This window comes from Piliocolobus tephrosceles, chromosome 16 (genome assembly GCF_002776525.5).
Source record: "Piliocolobus tephrosceles isolate RC106 chromosome 16, ASM277652v3, whole genome shotgun sequence".
NCBI lineage: Eukaryota > Metazoa > Chordata > Mammalia > Primates > Cercopithecidae > Piliocolobus > Piliocolobus tephrosceles.
This window is the reverse complement of record NC_045449.1, coordinates 53,051,637-53,073,516: the sequence shown is the minus strand read 5'-3', so window position 1 is coordinate 53,073,516 and position 21,880 is coordinate 53,051,637. Positions and strand designations below refer to the sequence as shown.

General features: G+C 39.1%; 1 protein-coding gene and 1 long non-coding RNA gene across 6 annotated transcripts in view; both read left to right on the top strand.

Moving 5' to 3' along the window:
- The window catches only part of GPATCH8 (G-patch domain containing 8), a 112,368-nt gene that overhangs the window by 20,725 nt on the left and 69,763 nt on the right, over positions 1-21,880 (top strand). For 2 of the 5 annotated variants that reach the window (XM_023191453.2, XM_023191455.1), the window contains exons 2-4: positions 10,463-10,537; positions 18,236-18,253; positions 20,824-20,896. Coding sequence is in view for 1 of the 5 variants with exons in the window: in XM_023191452.2 (XP_023047220.1) it covers positions 10,463-10,537; positions 20,824-20,896 (148 nt within the window). In the remaining 4 variants the exon portion in view is untranslated. Of the gene's footprint in view, positions 1-10,462; positions 10,538-18,235; positions 18,254-20,823; positions 20,897-21,880 lie in introns of those variants that run through there. The other 3 variants (XM_023191452.2, XM_023191456.1, XM_023191454.2) reach the window with 3 other exon arrangements.
- Positions 17,192-18,175, top strand: LOC111525819. Its single transcript, XR_002726201.2, has 2 exons — positions 17,192-17,658; positions 18,039-18,175. It is a non-coding gene; the product is annotated as an uncharacterized LOC111525819 (long non-coding RNA).

Sequence of the window (21,880 nt, the reverse complement as noted above, 5' to 3'; positions counted from 1 at the left end):
TATTTACATAGGCAACATGGCAGAACCCTGTCTCTACCAAGAACAAAACAAAACCACATTAAACAAAAATTAGCCAGGCGTGCTAGTACATGCCTGTAGTCCCAGTTACCTAGGGGGGGCTGAGGTGGTAGAATCAATTGAGCCTAGGAAGTAGAAGCTGCAGTGAGCTGTGATTGGGCCACTGCCTGGGTGGCAGGGAGACCCTTAGTTATTCTAAATCAACACGTAATATTCACTAATGTACTAGAAAATGTTCTTATATGGGGTATATAGAAGAAAGAGTACCTGGACTTAAAGAACATGCTTTATGGTAGAGGAGATAAGTAAACAGGGAATCACAGTACAAGTACCGTAATGAAGGTATGAACATATAGCTAAAGGAGCACAGAGAAGGAGTGTCAGACAAGACTTCAAAGTAAAAGTGAGTTGGTCTTAGGGCTGGGGGAACGGGAAGAGTGTGGGGGCACGGGAAGAGTGGGGGCACTCTCATTGAGGGAATAGTAGCCTGGCCAGATTTGCTTTTAAAAACTGTTTACTAGAGGCTGGGCAGGATGGCTCACAGCAGCAATCCCAGCTCTTTGGGAGGTCAAGGTGGGAGGATCATTTGAGCTCAGGAGACAGAGTCTGCAGTGAGTCGAGATTGTGCCACTGCATTCCAGCCTGGGTGACAGAGCAAGACCCTATATCAAAAATAAACAAAAAATCAAGTAAAGGCCAGGCACTGTGGCTCAAGCCTGTAATCCTAGCACTTCTGGAGACTGAAGCAAGGGGATCACCTGAGGCCAGGGGTTTGAAACCATGCTGGGAACATGGTAACACTCCAAGTCTACAAAAAATTTTTTTTTAAATGAAGACGTTAGTCGGGTGTGGTGGCTCGCGCCTGTAGTCCCAGCCACTAGGGGGGGCTGAGGTGGGAGAATCACTTGAGCCCAGGAGGTGGAGGTTACAGTGAGCCAAGATTGTTTCACTGCACTCCAGCATGGGTGACAGAGTGAAACCTTGTCTCAGAAAAAAAATAAAAACGGGCTGGGCATGGTGGGCTCACACCTGTAATCCCAGCACTTGGGGAGGCTGAGGCGGGCAATCTCTTGAGCTCAGGAGTTTGAGACCATCCTGGGCTACATGATGGAACCCAGTCTCTAAAAAACATACAAAAAAATGTAGCCAGGTATGGTAGCATGTGCCTGTGGTCTCAGCACTTGTGGGGCTGAGGTGGGAGGATCACTTGAGCCTGGGAGGTTAAGGCTTCAGTGAGCTGAGATTGAATCACAAACAAATACGTAATAAAAATTAGACCAAGGGTCCCACTATGCTGCAGGACACATCTTAGCACTTACGATAAATTGAAATATTAAATTAGGCCATAATTTAACATGACAGTTACAACATTTAGTTTTTACTTTTTAAAAGTTTTTTGAAACTGTCATAGCCAAGAGATTCCTAAAGTGACATGACAACAAAATGTAATGTAGTATGCTCTATGGGATCCTAGAACAGAAAAAGACCATTAGAGGAACTCTAAGATAATCTGAATATAGTATGGACTTTAGTTAATAAAAATGTGTCAGAGGTGGCCTCCCAAAGCACTGGGATTACCACCCACCACACCTGGTTTGCCCATGTTTTTTATAGCCAACTTTTCAGCTGCAAAAGGGCAACTCCGGTGTCAAATATTGAGAAGCCAGGCAAGAAAATTAGGTGGTCTGTGACTTTAAACTTTAAAAAGTTTCATATAACCTTAATGGATATTTTGATGTTATTTTGTGTTTACCTTTGAGCTTTTAAAATGAAAACTAAATGTATGTTTGAATCAAAGCCATTTAAAATAAATTTCTGGGCTCCGCATGGTGGCTCACACCTGTAATCCCAGCACTTTGGGAGGCCGAGGCAGGCAAATTGCTTGAGGCCAGGAGTTCGAGACTAGCCTGGCCAACATGGTGAAACCCTGTTTCTGCTAAAATAAATAAATAAACAAATAAATTGGGCTGGCATGGTGGCTCATGCCTGTAATCCCAGCACTTTGGAAGGCTGAGGTGGGCGGATCACGAAGTCAGGAGATCGAGACCATCCTGGCTAACACAATGAAACCCTGTCTTACTAAAAATACAGAAATTAGCCGGGCGTGGTGGCATTGCATATGGTCCCAGCTACTCGGGAGGCTGAGGCAGGAGAATTGCTTGAACTTGGGAGGTGGAGGTTGCATTGAGCTAGATCACGCCACTGCGCTCCAGCCTGGGCAACAGATTGAGACTCTGTCTCAAACAAACAAACAAAAATTAGCTGAGCCTGGTGGTGCATGCCTGTAATACCAGTTTCTTAGGAGGCTGAGGCTCAAGAATTGCTTGAACCCAGGAGGCAGAGGTTGCAGTGAGTTGTGATCGTGCTACTGCACTCCAGCCTGGGCGACACAGCAAGACTGTGTCTCAAAAAAATAAATAAAATAAATTTCTGATTAAATATTTTAAATTTTATTTTAAAATGCAGTAAGTATGAAATTCAAAAGAAAAAAATGCAATTAAAAATAGCCTACCTCTCATATCTCTTAGACACCCATTTCTAAGAGTTAACTTCTACTACAAGCTTCTAATGTATTCTAGAGCTGCTCTGTACGTGTTTTTTAGTTTTAGTTTTAAAAATTAACATGCAGTAGTATTGACTTGTTTTGATATGCATTTCTATGAATTTATTTTTTGATAGAAATTTTTAAAAAAATTTTACTTTAAATTCCGGGATACATGTGCAGAACATGCAGGTTTGTTGCATAGGTATACATGTGCCATGGTGATTTGCAGCACCTATGTACCCGTCATCTAGACTTTTTTTTTTTTTTTTTTTTTTTGAGATGGAGTCTGGCTCTGTCTCCCAGGCTGAAGTGCAGTGGTGCGATCTCGGCTCACTGCAACCTCTGCTTCCTGGGTTCAAGCGATTCTCCTGCCTCAACCTCCTGTGTAGCTGGGATTACAGGCACCAGCCACCACACCCGGCTAATTTTTTTGTATTTTTAGTAGAGACGGGGGTTTCACCATGTTGGCCAGGCTGGTCTTGAACTCCTGACCTCATGATCCACCCGTCTTGGCCTCCCAAAGTGCTAGTATTACAGGCGTGACCCACTGCGCCCAGCCTCATCTAGGTTTTAAGTCCTGTACGCATTAGGTATTTGTCCTAATGCTCTCCCTCCCCTTGCCCCCCACCCCCTGACAGGCCCCAGTATGTAATGTTCCCCTCTCTGTGTCCGTGTGTTCTCACTGTTCAACTCCCACTTACGAGTGAGAACATGGGGTTATTTATTTTTGAGACAAGAGTCTCACTCTCGCCCAAGCTGGAGTGCAGTGGCGACACGTTGGCTCACTGCAACCTCTGCCTCGTAGGTTCAAGCGATTCTCCTGCCTCGCCTTCCTGAGGACCTGGGATCTCAGGTGTGTACCACCACACCTAGCTAATTTTTGTATTTTTAGCAGAGATGGAGTTTCTCCATGTTGACCAGTCAGGTCTCAAATTCCTGACCTTAAGTGATATGCCTGCCTTGGTCTCCCAAAGTGCTGGAATTACAGGTGTAAACCACCATGCCCAGCCTAGTTCTATGAATTTTAACACATTTATGGATTCTTATAACTGCCACCATAATCTGCCTACGGAACAGGATTTGAATTTAAGTGTTCAAAAAATACATTTTTTAGAGGGGAAATATAGAAATATTCAGCCTGTTTTCACCATTTTTCAAAAAATTAAAGTACAATTAAGATACAGTGAAATTCACCCATTTACATGTACAGTTTATCAGCACCATAAGATGGTGAAAAAAAAGTACAATTTGAATATTGACAAAATAACATCATAGTGCAGCCACCACAACAACCAGTGTATAGCTTCTGACAATCACTGATCTTTTTCTTTTCTTTAGCTTTGTTTTTTCCAGAATGTCCTATATATGGAAGCCTTTTGAGTATGGCTTCTTTTCACTCAGCATAAAGTATTTGAGATTCATCTCTGTTATATGAATAATTTGTTTCTCTTTAGTGCTGAGTAATATCTCATTGTACGGGATGTACCATAGTTTTTAAAGTTCACTTCCCAATAGACAGATATTCAGATAGTTTCTAGCGTACAAATAAAGTTGTTATAAACATTCACAGACAGGTGTTTTAAGTTGACTGTACTATTTTATGTTCTCACCAGCATGCATGAAAGTTGCTCATCTGAAGTTTTATCAGAGGAGGACTCACGCCTGTAATCTCAGCACTTCGGGAGGCTAAGATGGGCAGATTGAGCCCAGGAGTTCAAGACAAGCCTGGGCAATATGGCAAAACCCCATCTCTACCAAAAATACAAAAATTAGCTTGGTGTGGTGGTGTGCACCTCTAGTCCCAGGTACTGGGGAGCTTGAGATGGAAAGGGTGGCTTAAGCCCCAAGGAGAGTTGAGGCTGGAGTGAGCCATGATGGTGCCACTGCATTCCATCCTGGACAACTGAGAGAGACTCTTGTCTCCAAACAAGCAAATAAAAAAGAAGTGGTATTAGCATTTTTTTTTTTTTTTTTTTTTTTTTTTTTTGAGACTGGAGTCTCACTCCGTCACCCAGGCTGGAGTGCAGTGGCATGATCTCGGCTCACTGCAACCTTTGCCACCCGGGTTCAAGCGATTCTCCTGCCTCAGCCTCCTGAGTAGCTGGGATTACAGGCATGAGCCCCCGCACCTGGCTAATGTTGTATTTTTTTTTTTAAGTAGAGACGAAGTTTCTCCATGTTGGTCAGGCTGGCTTGTACTCCCGACCTCAGGTGGTGTACCCTCCTTGGCCTCCCAAACTGCTGGGATTATAGATGTCAACCACCGTGCCTGGCCAATTTTTGTATTTTTTTAGTAGAGATGGAGTTTCACCATGTTGGCCAGGCTGGTCTTGAACTCCTGACCTCGTGATCCACCCGCCTCGGCCTCCCAAAGTGCTGGGATTACAGGCGTGAGCCACCGTGCCCTGCTGCATTTTTTTTTAATGCCATTTTAATAGGCATCAAAATATTGTGCTTCTAGTTTGTATTTCCTTAATGGTTGTATTTCTTTAATACTTTGTATTTCCTTAATGGTTATATTTCCTTAATGCTTCTAGTTTGTATTTCCTTAATGGTTAATAATCTTGAATGTGTTTTCATGTGCTTACTTGCCACCTGTTTATCATTGATGAAATGTTTAAATCTATGCCCACTTTAAAAATTGGGTTTTTTTCCCCCCTCTTTGAGAATTCTGTATATTTTCTGGATACAAGTTTTTAATCAGGTATGGATTTGTTCAGCATTCATTGGTTTCTGATTTTTTATTTTTATTTTTTTAATTTTTATTTTTTTGAGACGGAGTCTCCCTCTGTCGCCCAGGCTGGAGTGCAGTGGCCGGATCTCAGCTCACGGCAAGCTCCGCCTCCCGGGTTCACGCCATTCTCCTGCCTCAGCCTCCCGAGTAGCTGGGACTACAGGCGCCCGCCACCTCGCCTGGCTAGTTTTTTGTATTTTTTAGTAGAGACGGGGTTTCACCATGTTAGCCAGGATGGTCTTGATCTCCTGACCTAGTGATCCGCCCGTCTCGGCCTCCCAAAGTGCTGGGATTACAGGCTTGAGCCACCGCGCCCGGCCGGTTTCTGATTTTTTAAAAAAAGGAATAAGATTTGTAAATATTTTCTCCGAGTCCAGCTTATCAATTTTCTTTTCTTTTTTTTTTTTTTAAGACAGAGTCTTGTTCTGTCTCCCCAGCTGGAGTGCAGTGGTGCGATCTCGGCTCGCTGCAACCTCTGCCTCCTGGTTCAAGCGATTCTCCTGCCTCAGCCTCCTGAGTAGCTGGGATTACAGGTGTGCACCACCACACACAGCTAATTTTTGTATTTTTAGTAGAGACAGGGTTTCACCATGTTGGTAAGGCTGGTCTCGAACTCCTGACCTTGTGATCTACCCACCTCGGCCTCCCAAAGTGCTGGGATTACAGGTGTGAGCCACCGTGCCCAGCCATCAGTTTTTTATTCCATGTATTGATTGTGCTTTGGGGTTGTCTCTAAGAAAATATTTGTCTAGCCTGTGGTCCCAAAGAGTTTTCTCTTGTATTTTTTCTTCTAGAATATATCATTTTCAGTTTTACATTTAGGTCTGCAGTGCATTTTGAGTTCTTTTTTTTATTATTCAAAGTATGGATTGAAGCTCTTTGTTTGGCATATGGACACCTGGTTCTAGCGCCATTTATTGAAAACATTAAAATTTCTCTGTTGAATTGTCTATATTATTAATCCAGATTTGTATGGCATCTGACAGATCCAGAATGACTTGAAAAGTTAATTAGCTGACTGTATTTAGAAATTTGTTAAATGTCTTATTTGGAACCTGGCATTTGCTGACAGTAGTTTGTAATCTACAGAAGGGTTTTCTAAAATAAATTTAAGCCTAAGATTAAAAGAAGATTTTCCTAATGATTCATTTTCTGTTTGGAAAAACTTGTGTGATTTTTCATGCAGCAAGGATGAGCTGAAATGGTTTTTCCTAGAAGGTGTCCATTTTCTTTTTTGTAGAATTAATTGGTAGTTCTTTAATAATCTGTGTTTGTACTTTAAATGTCACATTTGATAGTGATATATTTTGGGGCAATTCTTTTTTTGTTTAAAACCATCACATAGTTGTCCTAAGTTAAGTACTGTAGGCCAGGCTTGATGACTTACGCCTGTAATCCCAGAAGTTTTAGAAGCAGAGGCAGAGGCAGGAGGATCACTTGAGTCCGGGAGTTTGAGACCACCTAAATCAACATAAAAAACAGCCAGGTGTGGTGGTGCATGCCTGTTGCCCTAGCTACTTGGGAGGCAGAGGTGGGAGGATTGCTTGAGCCCAGGAGTTCAAGGTTACAGTAAGCTGTGATGGTTCCACTGCACTCCAGCCTGGGTGACAGAGAGAGACTCTGTCTCTAAACAAATAAACTAAAGGTTTAATTACTTTAAAAAAGTAGTACACAGTTATTGTTAGGATGAGGTTTTTTGTTTTTTTGTTTTGTTTTGTTTTGTTTGTTTTTTGTTTTTGAGACAGACTCTTGATTTGTTACCTAGTCCTGAATGCAGTGGCTCAGTCTGCTCATAGCCGTCTTGAACCCCTGAGCTGAAGTGATCCTCCTGCCTTAGCCTCCCGAGTAGCTAGGACTATAGGACTAGGACTATTTAAGTACACACCACCACACCCATCTAATTTTTTTGTAGAGACAAGGTCTTGCTCACTATGTTGCCCAAGTTGATGTCCAACTTCCTGGCCTCCAGCAGTGCTCCCATTTCAGCCTCCCAAAGTGCTGGAATTACAGGCATGAGCCACTGCACCTGGTTTATCTTGTATCATTAAATTGTATAGACCTGTAGAGTGAAAGAATCAATATTCGGCTGTACATTGGTGTTCTGTAATATAATGAGGTTTGAGTTAATTTCAGTATTTGGATATTTATGATTTAGTAATTTAGAAGTACTTTGCAATTAATACCTTTAAAGTAACTTAAAATGTTAAGTGTTACAGTAGAAATTAAAATGCCAAGTAGCAGGTGTTTGGAGGTTAATTGAGGACAGACTTTCAGGCTGGGCCCGGTGGCTCAAACCTGTAATCTCAGCACTTTGGGAGGCTGAGGCGGGTGGATCACTTGAGGTCAGGAGTTCGAGATCAGCCTGGCCAACATGGTGAGACCGCCCCCGTCTCTACTAAAGATGCAAAAATTAGCCAGATGTGGTGGTGTGTGCCTGTAATCCCAGCTACTCCAGAGGCTGAGGTGGGAGAATCCCTTGAATCTGGGAGGCGGAGTTTGCAGTAAACCACGATGGCACCACTGCGCTCTAGCCTGGGTGACAGACCAAGACTCCATCTCAAACAAAACAAAACAAAAAGACAGACTTTCAGGATTAATAGCTGTTCTTAATTTTTTAAAATCATTTGTTGATTATTGCTTTTTTTCATTCCTGAAATACCCACTCTTAAGTCCTTTTTTTTTTTTTTTGTCTTTGGAAAGCATATTCCTGTCCCTTGCTATTCCATTTTTCTCCTTTTTTTCCCTTTATTTGGATAGACTTTGCCATACAATTTTTGTTTTTATTATTTTTATTGTAGTAAAATACATGTAACATAAAATTTATCACTTGAACTATTTTGAAGTATATAGTCCAAGCCAAGTGTAGTGATGTGGCGCCTGTAGTTCCAGCTGGTCAAGAGGCCGAGGCTTGGGCTCCTTGAGCCCAGGAGTTTGAAGGCAGCCTGGGCAACATAGTGAGACCCCCTTCTCTTAAAAAAAAAAGTATACAGTTCAGTGGCATTAAGTACATTAACAATATTGTACTACTATCACCACCACCATCTTGTTCTAGAACTTGTTCAGCACTGCCACACAATTTTAGCACCTAATTGTTCCCTAGTGTTTGGCTGTCATGTTAAGTATCAGGTGTAAGAAATAAACAAGATTCAGTTCTTCAAGGACTTCACAGTCTAGTGAGAGAAACGTAATACTTACTGTACAATTTGACAAATTACATGTTAGAGCTCCGCATCATTAAATTTTGTTTATTGAATTAGAATTTAAATTTTACCTTGAAAAGGCAAAGTAACTTTTTGTTAGGTTAACATTCAAGTTATATCATTCCGCACACCGAATTCATTTAGGCTAGACCAAAAGACTGAAGTCTTTAGTCTTTTGATTTAGGTCATTGTGGGACTCTCATATCCTAATGCCTTACACTTTAAGACTAGAAGGGAACCAGAAAATTGATATCTTGATTTAAAACCAAATAATGAGCTATTCCTTCCTGATGAAGCAAGGAGACTTGTGAAAACTATGATTAGAGGGAACTTCTTAGTTGTCTGCAGTTATCGTTTGTTGAAACTGTTTTTACTTATTTTAGTTGCAGTGACAACTTGCTTGATTATGATCAAATACATCATTATACAGGCATGTTTATCTCCTTTGCAGATCATCTTAAGGAATAGTTGTTTTGGAAACTGTCAAGAACTTATTTTTAATTTCTTGAAAAGCTGGGAGGTATCAATTGATTTAAAGTTTAACATCTTAGCAGATTTGGTTTAAAATGATGTTACCAGATTGAGCAGTATTTATTAAAATATAGATTTTATTTTCATTACTATGACTTGTTTTCTTCATTATTAAAGGTTTAATGCAATATTGCTTATAAAAAAGTAAAACAGGCTGGGTGCAGTGGCTCACTCCTGTAATCCCAGCACTCTGGGAGGCTGAGGTGGGCAGATCGCCTGAGCTCAGGAGTTTGAGACTACCCTGGGCAACATGGTGAAACCCCATCTCTACTAAAATAGAAAATATTAGCCAGGCATAGTGGCGCGCACCTGTAGTGCCAGCTACTTGGGAGGCTGAGGCACAAGAATCACTTGAGCCCTGGAGTCGGAGGTTGCAGTGAGCTGAGATTGTGACACTGCATTCCAGCTTGGGCTACAGAGTGAGACTCTGTCTCCAAAAAAAAAAAAAAAAAAAAAAGGTAAAACAGCATGGCTCTTTGTAAGACTCTCTAGTCTTCCTAATGTAGTCAGTCTAAAAGAGTTGGTGTCCCAAATGGTTGGTAGTGTTTTAGTTTACAATTTCAGCATTTGTTAGGAGAATAAAAGTTCAGATTACTAGGCCTAGATTCCTAATAAGTTGTGTTTTGTTTTGTTTGAAATAGGGTCTCGTTCTGTCACCCAGACTTGGAGTGCAGTGGCTTGATCACAGCTCACTGCAGCCTTGACCTCCTGGGCTTAAGTGATCCTCCCACCTCAGCCCCCTGAGTAGCTGGGACTACAGGTTCACACCACAATGTGTGGCTAATTAAAAACAATTTTTTAAGAAACAGGGTCTCATTGTATTGCCCAGGCTGGTCTTGAACTCTTGTCCTCAAGTGATCTTCCCACCTCAGCCTCCCAAAGTGCCGGGATTACAGACGTGAGCCACTGTGCCCAGCCCTAATACATTTTTATAAAGCTTTTTCTTTCTTTCTTTCTTTTTTGAGATGGAGTCTTGCTCTGTTGCCCAGGCTGGAGTGTGGTGGCCCAATCTCAGCTCACTGCAATCTCCACCTCCCAGGTTCAAGCGGTTCTCCTGCCTCAGCCTCCCAAGTAGCTGGGACTACAGGCGCATGCCACCACAGCCAGCTAATTTTTTGAAATTTTAGTGGAAATGGGGTTTCACTGTTTCGGCCAGGCTGGTCTTGAACTCCTGACCTCAGGTGATCCACCTGCCTCAGCCTCCTGAAGTGCTGGGATTACAGGCATGAGCCACCACGCCTGGCCCATTTTTATAAATTTTTAAAAAGTTGGAATTTTGTGGTGTAGTTTTGATTGTCTACTGAAAAAGAACGATTGCAGTGTTCTTTTAGGTTAAAAAGAAAAAGAAAAGTTAAAAATAACCCTTAGTTTGGTTAAACTGTTAATTTGACACTTAACTGCTTTTGAAAAATAATTGTAATCATCTTTTTTCAGGGTAATCACTTTGATCAATATGAGGAAGGACACTTGGAAATTGAACAAGCATCACTTGACAAGCCTATAGAATCGGTAAGATAATCAGTGCTTAATTTCGGGTCTTAGCCAGTTAGTTAGGTAGTGTTCGTGTGACACTTGATGTGAATGAAGTTAAACTTATTAATGACCAATAGTACAGTTTAGAGTTGTTTTCTTGCATGCCATACAGTAATCAATTAGAATTTGGGATGTAATCTAATATTTCATATGTTGGGAAATCAGTCCAAAAAAATCTAGAAACACATTAGAATTTTGATGGAAAAATATCTTTCTGGCCCATACTGATACTTTGTTGAAGGCAGCAAGTTAAAGTTTAGCATTTTGTAAATTGAATAAAGGAGTAAAATGTATTTTGATCCTTTATAGCTTCACCTCTCCTGGGCAATATAATTATGTATGAAATGTTCCTACTTAAGTAGAGTATGTATGGACATTTTAAAAAAATATTATATTAGAAACATTCAAAGAGTAATATGTTTTATTTACCAGACTCTTGTGAAACATGGCAAGTTTGGTCTGTGTAGCTTAAGAATTGTCTGGTTTTTGTCAAAAGCTGATTGTTTCTATCTTTTCACACTACTTAGTTTTGGACACTGATGATACCAAGCAACAGAACAAGGAGATTTATTTACCTGGCTCTTAGTTTTAAAAAAACTTCTTAATTTTTGAACATTATTTTCATTTTGAAAAACCCATTTTTTTTTTTTTTGAGACGGAGTCTCGCTCTGTCGCCCAGGCTGGAGTGCAGTGGCCGGATCTCAGCTCACTGCAAGCTCTGCCTCCCGGGTTCATGCCATTCTCCTGCCTCAGCCTCCCAAGTAGCTGGGACTACAGGTGCCCGCCACCTTGCCCGGCTAGTTTTCTGTATTTTTTAGTAGAGACGAGGTTTCACCGTGTTAGCCAGGATGGTCTCGATCTCTTGACCTCGTGATCCGCCTGTCTCGGCCTCCCAAAGTGCTGGGATTACAGGCTTGAGCCACTGCGCGCGGCCAAACCCATTATTTTTAAATAACACAGTCTATTGTTAAAATGTCTAAACTTGTCATTATTGTCAGCATTTACTATTTGTGCTTAAGTGTACATGTTTAATATTGATTTCAGTGAGTTATTGGTAAAACTTGAGTGGGGAAAAAAGTCAAAAAGGGAATCTTAATCTTTATAACCATCCATGGCAAGCCTACCCCTTCCCCTTAAGAAACACTAGCTTCTTCCTCAGGAAAATAAGAAGGCAATTTAGAGAATACGGATATTTTAACTTTAATTTTTATTTTCAAAACTGTAACATAGTAAAGGATCAACATATATTTATGTTCCTAATTAGGTTGGTGTTGTGTGTGTTTGTATGTGTGTTTAGATGTTTACAGAAATTTACACAACTTGGGGTGTTCGACATTTTTCTTCCACAGCAGTTGGCCCATATTAGCTAAGCAGCCATGATCTGGTTTGTATTGCACGGTCTGCCTTTTTTAATTTCTTCTCTAGGGTTTCTTTCTCCCCACCTCCCTTTCTTATTTCTGTCTTTCTGGTCCAGTGAACACTGCATATAGTACTTTCTGTCTTAATGTGCTGGCATGATGCTAGACTTAGGCATGGCAGTAATTGATGACGCATGTGATAATGCTGCAGAGGGAGAATTCTCATCTGATATTTCACTGAAAGCCTAGTCTTGTGTTTTGACATAAGGATAAAATGCCAAGCCCACTTTGCTAAGTTAAAAATCACTGGGGTTTGTGCCTTGTTCTGTATTATTTTGGGGATTATGACAAGGCAGAATTTTGTAATGAAATCTGTAGGCTAGACAGTGTCTTGTATTTGCAAACTAATTTAATTTTTCTATTTCAATTTAAAAAACTGGAGGGTCTGGCTGGGTGTGGTGGCTCACACTTGTAATCCCAGCACTTTGGGAGGCCAAGGTGGGTGGATCACAAGGTCAGGAGTTTGAGACCAGCCTGGCCAAGATGGTGAAACCCCGTCTCTACTAAAAATACAAAAATTAGCCGGGCGCGGTGGCAGGCGCCTGTAGTCCCGGCTACTCGGGAGGCTGAGGAAGGAGAATGGCTTGAACCCGGGAGGCTGAGGTTGCAGTGAGCCGAGATCGTGCCACTGCACTCTAGCCTGGGTGACAGAGCAAGACTCCATCTCAAAAACAAACAAAAAACAGGAGGGTCTAAGTTTAAGACCAAGCTGTCAGAATCAACTCCCCAGTACCATATTCTATAAGGTGCATGGTTGGTTAATGTTCTTACACAAGCTATAATTCTGTGGATACTCAACAGCAGCAAGAAATTTAATTAGATGAAATTTGCAACCTAGTATTCATTATTACGATACTTAACAAATATTTTTTTAAACCCCTAAATTAAATGATATTTAACATTTTTTAAGCCTAGAGGGATACACTGAAATATTTTTGGAAATTTCATTCCTATGGCACATGAGGCTAAAGCTATTTTACCTCTCATAATGTCCAGGACTTTTTCTGCCACATATAGGGAGAACACTATCAGAAGGCAGTGTTCTGTATATTACTAATTGAGTAATTACTAATTGAGTAATCATTGTTGAATAATCTCATTCAGTAGGAGTAGAATTGATATATACCTTATTTATTAAGTAGTGCTACCTTCTCCACTTAAAATAGCAAATAGTATATAATGCTCAGGCTGGATATTTAATTTTTTTAAATAAATAAATGCATGTTCACAAATGTATATTAGTAATGACACTTTCAATGAAAATTTACTTCTGAAAGATAAATATATACATTATTTGTGATGTGATAGTTTAGGTTGTAGGAGAGAACTTCATGGCCTACATTGTATTAGATAGAAGTAGGACATAGGATCTGGGAGAATAAAGATGTAAAGAAAAATAAGAAAAAAAAGGTATGACACACAAGATAAGAGGGATCTCATTTCTGTTGCCTGATCATTTGGAAGTAAAATTTTAAGTGTTCCTCTCTTTTTTTTGACATTTTTTTTGGTCACAGAAAATTTTAAGTTTTAAGAGAAACTCCTACAGTGATTGGCATCAAAGTAGGTAGTGTTCCCTCCCTCCCACCAAACAAAAGAAGTCCCTTATCACCTAAGGAATGCCCACCAAATGATAAGTAAATATTTAATTATATGGCTGGCTGGCTATATTAAGCTGTTTTGTTTTTAGGGGGAAATGGTGTTGCTTCTAACACAGAAAGAGTGCTGAATTAAAATCTTTCTCTGCAGCAATATCTATTGAGAGGTGCTGACTGTTTTGCTACAGCATGCAACTCAAAAGTGGCTGGAAATATGCAGCTTTGGGAGTCTACAGATCATTGCAGGAGCTAAAGGTCTAGTCATTTTTTTTTAACTAAAGGTAATCTGCAGCAGCTGGTAACCGTGGAAGTCTCTGCACAGGTTTGTGCCAAGAATATGCCTGTGTGAACGGTTATTGTGAGTATAGGATTAAGGTCTTTTTATTTTGTAGTAGGCTAGATTTGATGCAAACCAGCAAGTTGGGAAATGAGGCATGAAGATGCAATAATGTATTATGCTTTTAGTGAATTTCTGAAACCCAGATTTGTTAGTGAGATATTGGTATTTCAATTTTAATAGGTAAATGTTGAAAATACGTCAAAATCCAGCATTTATAAAGCATTTAATAATATTTTTGGAAAAGTTCTATTTTCCTTATTTACTTCAACCAACCAGATATCTTTCAGTGAAATTTTTCCTCAAGAATAAAACATCTTTTTAAGAAAATTATGAAAGAATTGCTAAACAACTTGATTATCTCTATTAAAAACAAGTTGGAAAGTGTTAACATTTTATCCCTATTACGAAAAACTTTGAATTTGAATTTTAAAAGTTGTTATTGCTTTATAAGATATTTAGGTCTCAAATATTATAACCTCCACTTACTTAAAGACAAAATTTTTACAAAACAAAGCTTGATCTAAAGCCATAGCTCTGTCTAGGATTGAATCACAGCACAATTAGTTGGTGTTATTTAGGATATGTGGTCCTTTATGACCTTTATCATAGTTAGAAGATGAGGAATCGGGCCGGACGCAGGGGCTCACCCCTGTAATCCCAGCACTTTGGGATGCTGAGGCGGGCAGATCACGAGGTCAGGAGTTCAAGAACAGCCTGACCAACACGGTGAAACCCTGTCTCTACTAAAAATAAAAAAAGAACCAGGTGTGGTGGCACACGCCTGTAATCCCAACTACTCAGGAGGCTGAGGCAGGAGAATCGCTTGAACCTGGAAGACAGAGGTTGCAGTGAGCCGAGATCATGCCACTGTACTCCAACCTGGGTGACAGAGCGAGACTCCGTCCCAAAAAAAAAAAAAAAAATGCACCAGGCATGGTGGCTCACGCCTATAATCCCAGCACTTTGGGAGGCTAAGGCGGGTGGATCACAAGGTCAGGAGATCGAGACCATTCTGGCTAACACGGTGAAACCCCGTCTCTACTAAAAATACAAAACTTAGCCGAGTGTGGTAGCACACGCCTGTAGTCCCAGCTACTCGGGAGACTGAGGCAGGAGAATCTCTTGAACCCGAGATTGTGCCACTGCACTCCAGCCTGGGCGAGACTCGATCTCAAGAAAAAAAAAAGATGAGGGATCAGATGGGAGAATGACTTTAAGCTGTATAGAAGGCAAAATGCCTGCATCATAGACTTAAAACATGTTGTTATTGTTGTAGTTGGAAGTGCAACTACCCATCAGCCATTAGTCGGTCCTTGCTCTACCTGACTGATTAAAATTCTTTCTTTATGGTTGTCAGCATGACAGGTTTAAAAATTAGTGTAAGCTTCAAACTCCAGTTGCTGATGTTTAGTTTGTGCATCTTAAGGATTTGGAAGTATATGTATAATTGGGTTTTGTCATGTTGCATATCTGTCTAGATCTGTGGACTCCACTAGTTCCAAACTGTAACTCTATAAGACTGCTGATTTGACATTTAGCAGTGATCATATATGGACTGCACTAGAAATAATGTGCTTCTTGGAGCTGAATGGTGTAGCATTACTATGTGGCTTTTCTCTCTAGTCTTCATTGTGTCATCTGTAGTGAGCTATAGAGTTTTTGTTTTGGGAATTTTTACAACTTGTTTGCATGGGTTCACCTAGTAGCCTTGGTTCTTGCTTATAGTCTTTAATACACAATCAGCAAAGCTTACAATCCACTCAAGAGACTTACTGTTTTGTCACTGTTGAAAATGGGCTAAATGATGTAAATTGAATGTGGCTGCAACTAAAACAAAATTCAGTATAGAATTAGTATTCATCCAGTCATGGGCATACCTGCAGCATGGTTTTCTCTTGAGACATAATAGGCTGTTTCCTACTGTAAAAACTTACAGCCAGCTTCATACAATTAAGTAAATTTTTTCCTGTGTTTTGGCAGGCTCTCATCATACATGTGTATTGGTGGTGCTGTTGCCAAAATGATCATTGTTACTGTGGTGGCATACAGCTTCATGGAGCAGAAAGTTTCTACTTGGTATTTAATTAATAAAAATGTTGAGGAATGGCTGAAACAGTTAAGAATGAAGTATTTTTAAATTGCTGGTATTGTGTTTTCAGCATATTGGTAGTTGTTTATAATACAGATTTCTCATTTTCAAAGATCTTCCCACTTAAAAATTATATCCCTTTTCTGACATGTTTATTAAAGAAGAACAAATGATAAAAATGTAGCATTTTAATGATATATTTATGTGTAGAAATGGGGGAGTAAAAAAGGCCAACTAAGGTAATCTAGGTGAAAAAGTTTGAGTTTTCAGCATAGCTCCATGGTTTAACCAGAATTAGAAGAACTTCATTTCCAACCAAAGAACAGGCCACACAGCCACCATTTTGGGGTCTTGAGCAGAGAGAGAAAACAAATAGGTGGTTTGTGAGAACTCTGAATTATGTAGAAAACCAGCTTTTCTGCATAATAAATAAGCTTTGCCTTATTTATTAAAGTTCGGATTTCTTTGGAATTCTTCCATGTACATTTAAATTGTATCAAGTTGACTTTAGAAGAAAAAAAAGTATAAACAGACTACCTCTATCATGCATCTTTGTTAGTTGTTAACCAGAGTTTTTAAAATGAAAATATTTTCTGTAATTTATTTTTGGTTCTATGAGATTATAATTAAACCCCAAATTATATATTTATAAAACAAAAACTGAAAGATTTTTAGTCATTATTATAGTAACTGAAATTAAGTAAAGAGTTACTTTTTAAAAAATTATTTTTAAAAATAATTACTGCTTTGGAAATAAATTGGCTGGGCATGGTGGCTCACACCTGTAATCTCAGCACTTTGGGAGGCCGAGGTGGGAGGACCACTTGAGAGCCTTGCAGGTCAAGGATGTGATGAGCTGTGACTGTGCTACTGCACCCTAGCCTGGATGACAGAGTGAGATCCCATCTCAAAAAAAAAAAAAAAGGAACAAAGAAATTTAGTGTTCATTGCCCTTTTTCTGTCTAGATTACCTGTTTGAGCTGTAAGCTACTTGTGCCAACTTGGTGTTATAAATAGCATCCATGGGCCAGTCGTGGTGGCTTATGCTTGTAATCCCAACACTTTGGGAGGCCAAGGCAGGCGGATCACTTGAGGTCAGGAGTTTGAGACCACCTGGCCAACGTGGTGAAACCCTGTCTCTCCTAAAAATACAAAAAAAATAATTGACCGAGTGTGGTGGCATGCTTCTGTAGTCCCCGCTACTCAGGAGGTGGAGATTGTTGTGAACTGAGATTGCACCACTGCACTCCAGCCTGCTACAGAGTGAGACTCCGTCTGAAAAAAAAAAAAAATCCTGGAATAATTGGCAAAAATTACAGTCGTAAACAGAAAGAATAGATTGCTTGTTTCCCACAGACTGGTTATTGAATTTCTTGTTCTTTCACAGAGAAAATTTTGATCATTTCAGAGGTAGACAAGTCTGGTTTGTTTTACTTTGTTATAAATTATTTTGGTGTGCCTCCTTGTGTTAGCTGTCATCCTTAAGCCTGTTGGATTTTTGATGAATGTTTATAAAACCTTACCTTAAGCCTATTGGATTTTTGATGAGTGTTTATAAAACCTTTTTTTTTCTTTTATTGGTAGGAAGGGAGCCCATACTGAATACTAGCCCCTCCTGCAGAGTCACAGAGCTGCCTTTTTTCCTCCAAAAGCAGGTAGTTTCAAATGATAGGAAAGGTCCAGTTTTTCTGTGTTGGTCATTCATTTACCCTAGGAGGTTGGTGAGGGGAGGAGATTCTGGGAGATGTGTCCATTGTTTCTGTTGTCTTTGTTATGACTGGAAGGACTTAGAGTGGCATGTTAAATATTTTATTATAGTCCCTGAGAAAGTAGATTTAATTAAAGAACAGTTTTAAACTAAAGTTTTAGAAGAGAAATGCCACTACCATTTTCTATCAATGATTTTTTTTCTGAGAAGGTGACAGCCATCCTCTTGAGTGGTTTTGTAAAAGTGGTGCTAATGTGTATAACCTTAATTTTTTCTTTTTTTTCTCCCTCTCCCTTTAACATTTGCTTTTCCTTTCACTGTTGTCAGTCACAACACGCTGCTCTTGAATCTCTCAGCTGGTCTTGACTCGTGAATTTACTTATGCTTTCACTCTTTAATAAATACATTACTTGCAAGCAGTGAATTGAAAACGACAAAAAAAAAAAAAAAAAAAAAAAAAAAAACGACCATTAGTGATTGGACAGTTTCTTACTTTGTGTTACATTTAACTGTTCTTTTGACAGCCCAGTTTTTAAAGCCAGGTTCGTATGGAAATGCTTTCACTCCACTTGCACTGCTTTTGGAAATAGCATACTGCTTCATCTGTCTGTTTATTTTAGTGCATTCATAATATAACACAATCAGCATAATGTCTCATCTCCACTTAGGCAAAGATTGAGTTTTCTTTAAAAACAACAACAACAAAATTGGGGGGGGGAGCAACAATTTTTGTCAGCATTGTTTAATGCCTAAATCTTGGTGTCAAATATAGTTATGAGTCTGTTAAGAGATTAAACAATTATTTAATAAACCATATATTCTTAGAGTCATTCTGCTATCCTTGTCCTTTCTAGAATTATTCAGTTGTAGGAATTACGATATGAAATAAGGATTTTCTGCACAGGTAAGTTTGCTTTCATAGTAGTAAAATAAGGGCCTGTTTACCTTTTTGTTTTCTGCTAACATTACTTATATTGAGACTTTTAGTCTTTTCTTTTTTAGGGGGTAATAAAGTTATAAATAGTTAGACACTGAGCACTGGGTAAGGGAATGCTTTTCCTGGCAGTTCAGTTTGGAACGGGGAAGGGAAGAAGCCGCAGCAGCAGTAGTGTTATATTAAGTTTTTGTAATGTGTAGTAATGTGGAAGTCAGTGCTTGGAATCAGTAGTGTTTCTAATTCTTTCAGATATGGTATGGAGCAAAAATAACTTGCAGCAAACTTTTGTGCACCATAATGATTTTATATGTATATTTGAAACAATATGTTTTGTTTTAGAAACAATTTTTTCATTATAATTTGCCTCCAGGTTTTGCTTTTAAAAAAGTATCTTGGATTCATGCCTGTAATCCCAGTACTTTGAGAGGCTGAGGAGGGAGGATTGCTTGAGCCCAGGAGTTCTAGATCATCCTGGGCAACATAGTGAAATCTCATCTCTACAAAAAATAAAAAAATTATCCAGGCATAGTGATGTATACCCATAGTTCCAGCTACTCATGAGGCTGAGGTGGGAGGACTGCCTGAGCCCAGGAGGTCAAGGCTGCAGTTAGCTATAATTGCACCTCTGCACACCAGCCTGGGCAGCAGAGCAAGACGCTGTATTAAAAAAAAAAAAAAAAAAAAAAAAAAGTGTCCTGATTTTTCCCCATCAACGAAATAATTAGCTGCTTAGCCCAGTTTTCCAGGTTGCATGCTGTCATAAACTTATAGAAGGAAATTGTCCTTAAACAAACAGAGCATATGGGAGGCTTAATCTTCTTCTAACTTCTGGTTAAAGAAGGTAACAGTAAAAAAATGTTTTTCTTTCCTCTCGAGTTCAAAGAGCACTTTATCATTGAATATGGAGATGTCAGACAAACAGTTTAATGTGCAATATTTGGTTTTAATGCAGAAATTTGTGGTTTAGTCAGCTTTATAAATTGACTTCAGGAAATACGAGATTTTCAAATGATTTACCTTTGTTTTCTGCTAACGTTACTTTTATTGCTACTTTTAATCTTCTGTGGATTAATACTATAAATTACATTCTAATACATATAGAATACTTTGTGTTTAGAATTTTTCAGTGTTGTCCATTGGATGAATAGCATCATTTTTTCTGATATACAGTTAGTGCTTATTTTTAGCCTTGTCTTGGTACTTCACAATAACTGTAAAAAGCAAAGAATTGGACAAAGGGCTGCAGATGTTTCCAATACCTTGACCTCTTAAACGAAAGCTGACATTTAATTGTTGTTTCTAGCATTTTTTTCATGCAGTTTACATTGAAATACCTTTTTGAATGTGCTCCTGGGAAGATGAGACATTATGTGTGTTGGTTTCTCCCCCCTACATGCACTAATGGTTCTTTACTGTTAACTTATTGCTAGGCCTGTTTCATTCTAACATCTTAGCATTTTTGTTAGACTACATGTTGAAATGCATCACTCAGTCTGTGCTTGAGCTCATTTTATTTTTCTGTTTAATCAACTTAATTTCTTGTTTTACTAACCTCACTGTTTTTTCAGTTTAATATTGGCTGCATGCTAGTTAAATATTTATATTATATATATTATTATTATTTTTTTTTTAAACCAATCAAGTCTAGCCTGGATTTTGCTCTGATTGTTTTTTCATTTCTAGTGGTGGGGCAGTCTTACACTTACAACTTACTTTGTATCATGAAAGCCTGACACATAAACAAAACAACTAAACACAATGTAGATTTTCTTTAAAAAAAAAAAAATCTTAAAGTGGTGCTGTTTAGGTGGTGGATATGACTGTATAAGTACCTTGATTTTATGCTTTTTAATGTTATTTTAAAACTTCATAAATGTATTCTTCCCCTTTTCCCTTTCCCCTTTTTCTCCATTTTAAGATGTTATATACAAAAGTTGCCCAGCACACCATCAGAAAGGACCCTTACCCCATATGTTCTTCCCATATAAAATACTAGCCAGCTTTTCTTTTTACATTAATGTCCCTCTTATTGGGCACATTTACCCTATTATTAGCACCTTTTTGCATGCATATATGTAGAAGTATCTCTTGCTCATCATCTGTTTAAATGTCTCTAGGAAGGGAAGAATATATTATTGGAATATTTTTGGTTTGTCTCTCTGTTCTGTCTGTCAGGATAATATTGGACACCGCTTACTCCAGAAACATGGGTGGAAGCTGGGCCAGGGATTGGGAAAATCTCTTCAGGGTAAGTGTTTACATTTATCAAAGAAAAAGAAAGAAAACCATTTCTGATGCAGATGTTGTACCTGAATATATTTGTTGTGTTTTTAAAAAGTGCTTGGGTTTCTCCCCCCTGCCCTTTTCCCCTTAGAATAGTCTATTTGTCCTATAACTATATAACTATATTTTAAGTCACTGTTAAGCCTGTATATTTGCCAGTAATTTACAAGAGTAAGCTGCTGTATCATCGAAACTTGCAAGTCAAACATACTGTGTGTGGCTCAGCCTGTTTTACATTTTTTTTTTTTTTTTTTTTGGTGGAGGTGATGGGTGGGTGGAGTAAAAGGAATACAAAATATCAGAGTATGCTTTCTTTGTGCTATTTAGTAATGTATTGTGGGTTCCGTACTATAAAGAGAATCATTCAGTAGCAGAATTTAATTTTTATCGTTTTAAATTCTCCCTGAAGCTGGTGATTGCCCTGGCTCTTTTGCTATGCAATAAGTAATTTATGTAGTGGTAGAAAAGAAAAACTAACCTCCAAGAAACATAAAATGAAAGCAGAGGTTTTTGAGGGCTCTCTGAGCAGAGAGGTTATTTCTCAGGTTCCTATCAAAGTCTGGAAAATGTATGGCTTAACGTTTCCGTTGCATTTGTTACTCTGTTTATACCAGTCATTTGGATTAAAAACAAAATACTAATATTTCAGCTTCTGAGTTCTCCCTAGTTGAAAACCAACCAACTGCATTCACTTTTTAGCTCTCTCAGATTCAAGAGCTACTGTTTGTTCTTTGCAGATGTGATGTGAATGCTACCTCAGAAATTACGGGAATTGGCCAGGCACGGTGGCTCATGCCTGTAATCCCAGCACTTTGGGAGGCTGAGGCGGGTGGATCACTAGGTTAGGCGTTCAAGACCAGTCTGGCCAACATGGTGAAACCCTGTCTCTACTAAAAATACAAAAATTAGCCAGGCATGGTGGCACATGCCTGTAGTCCCAGCTAGGGAG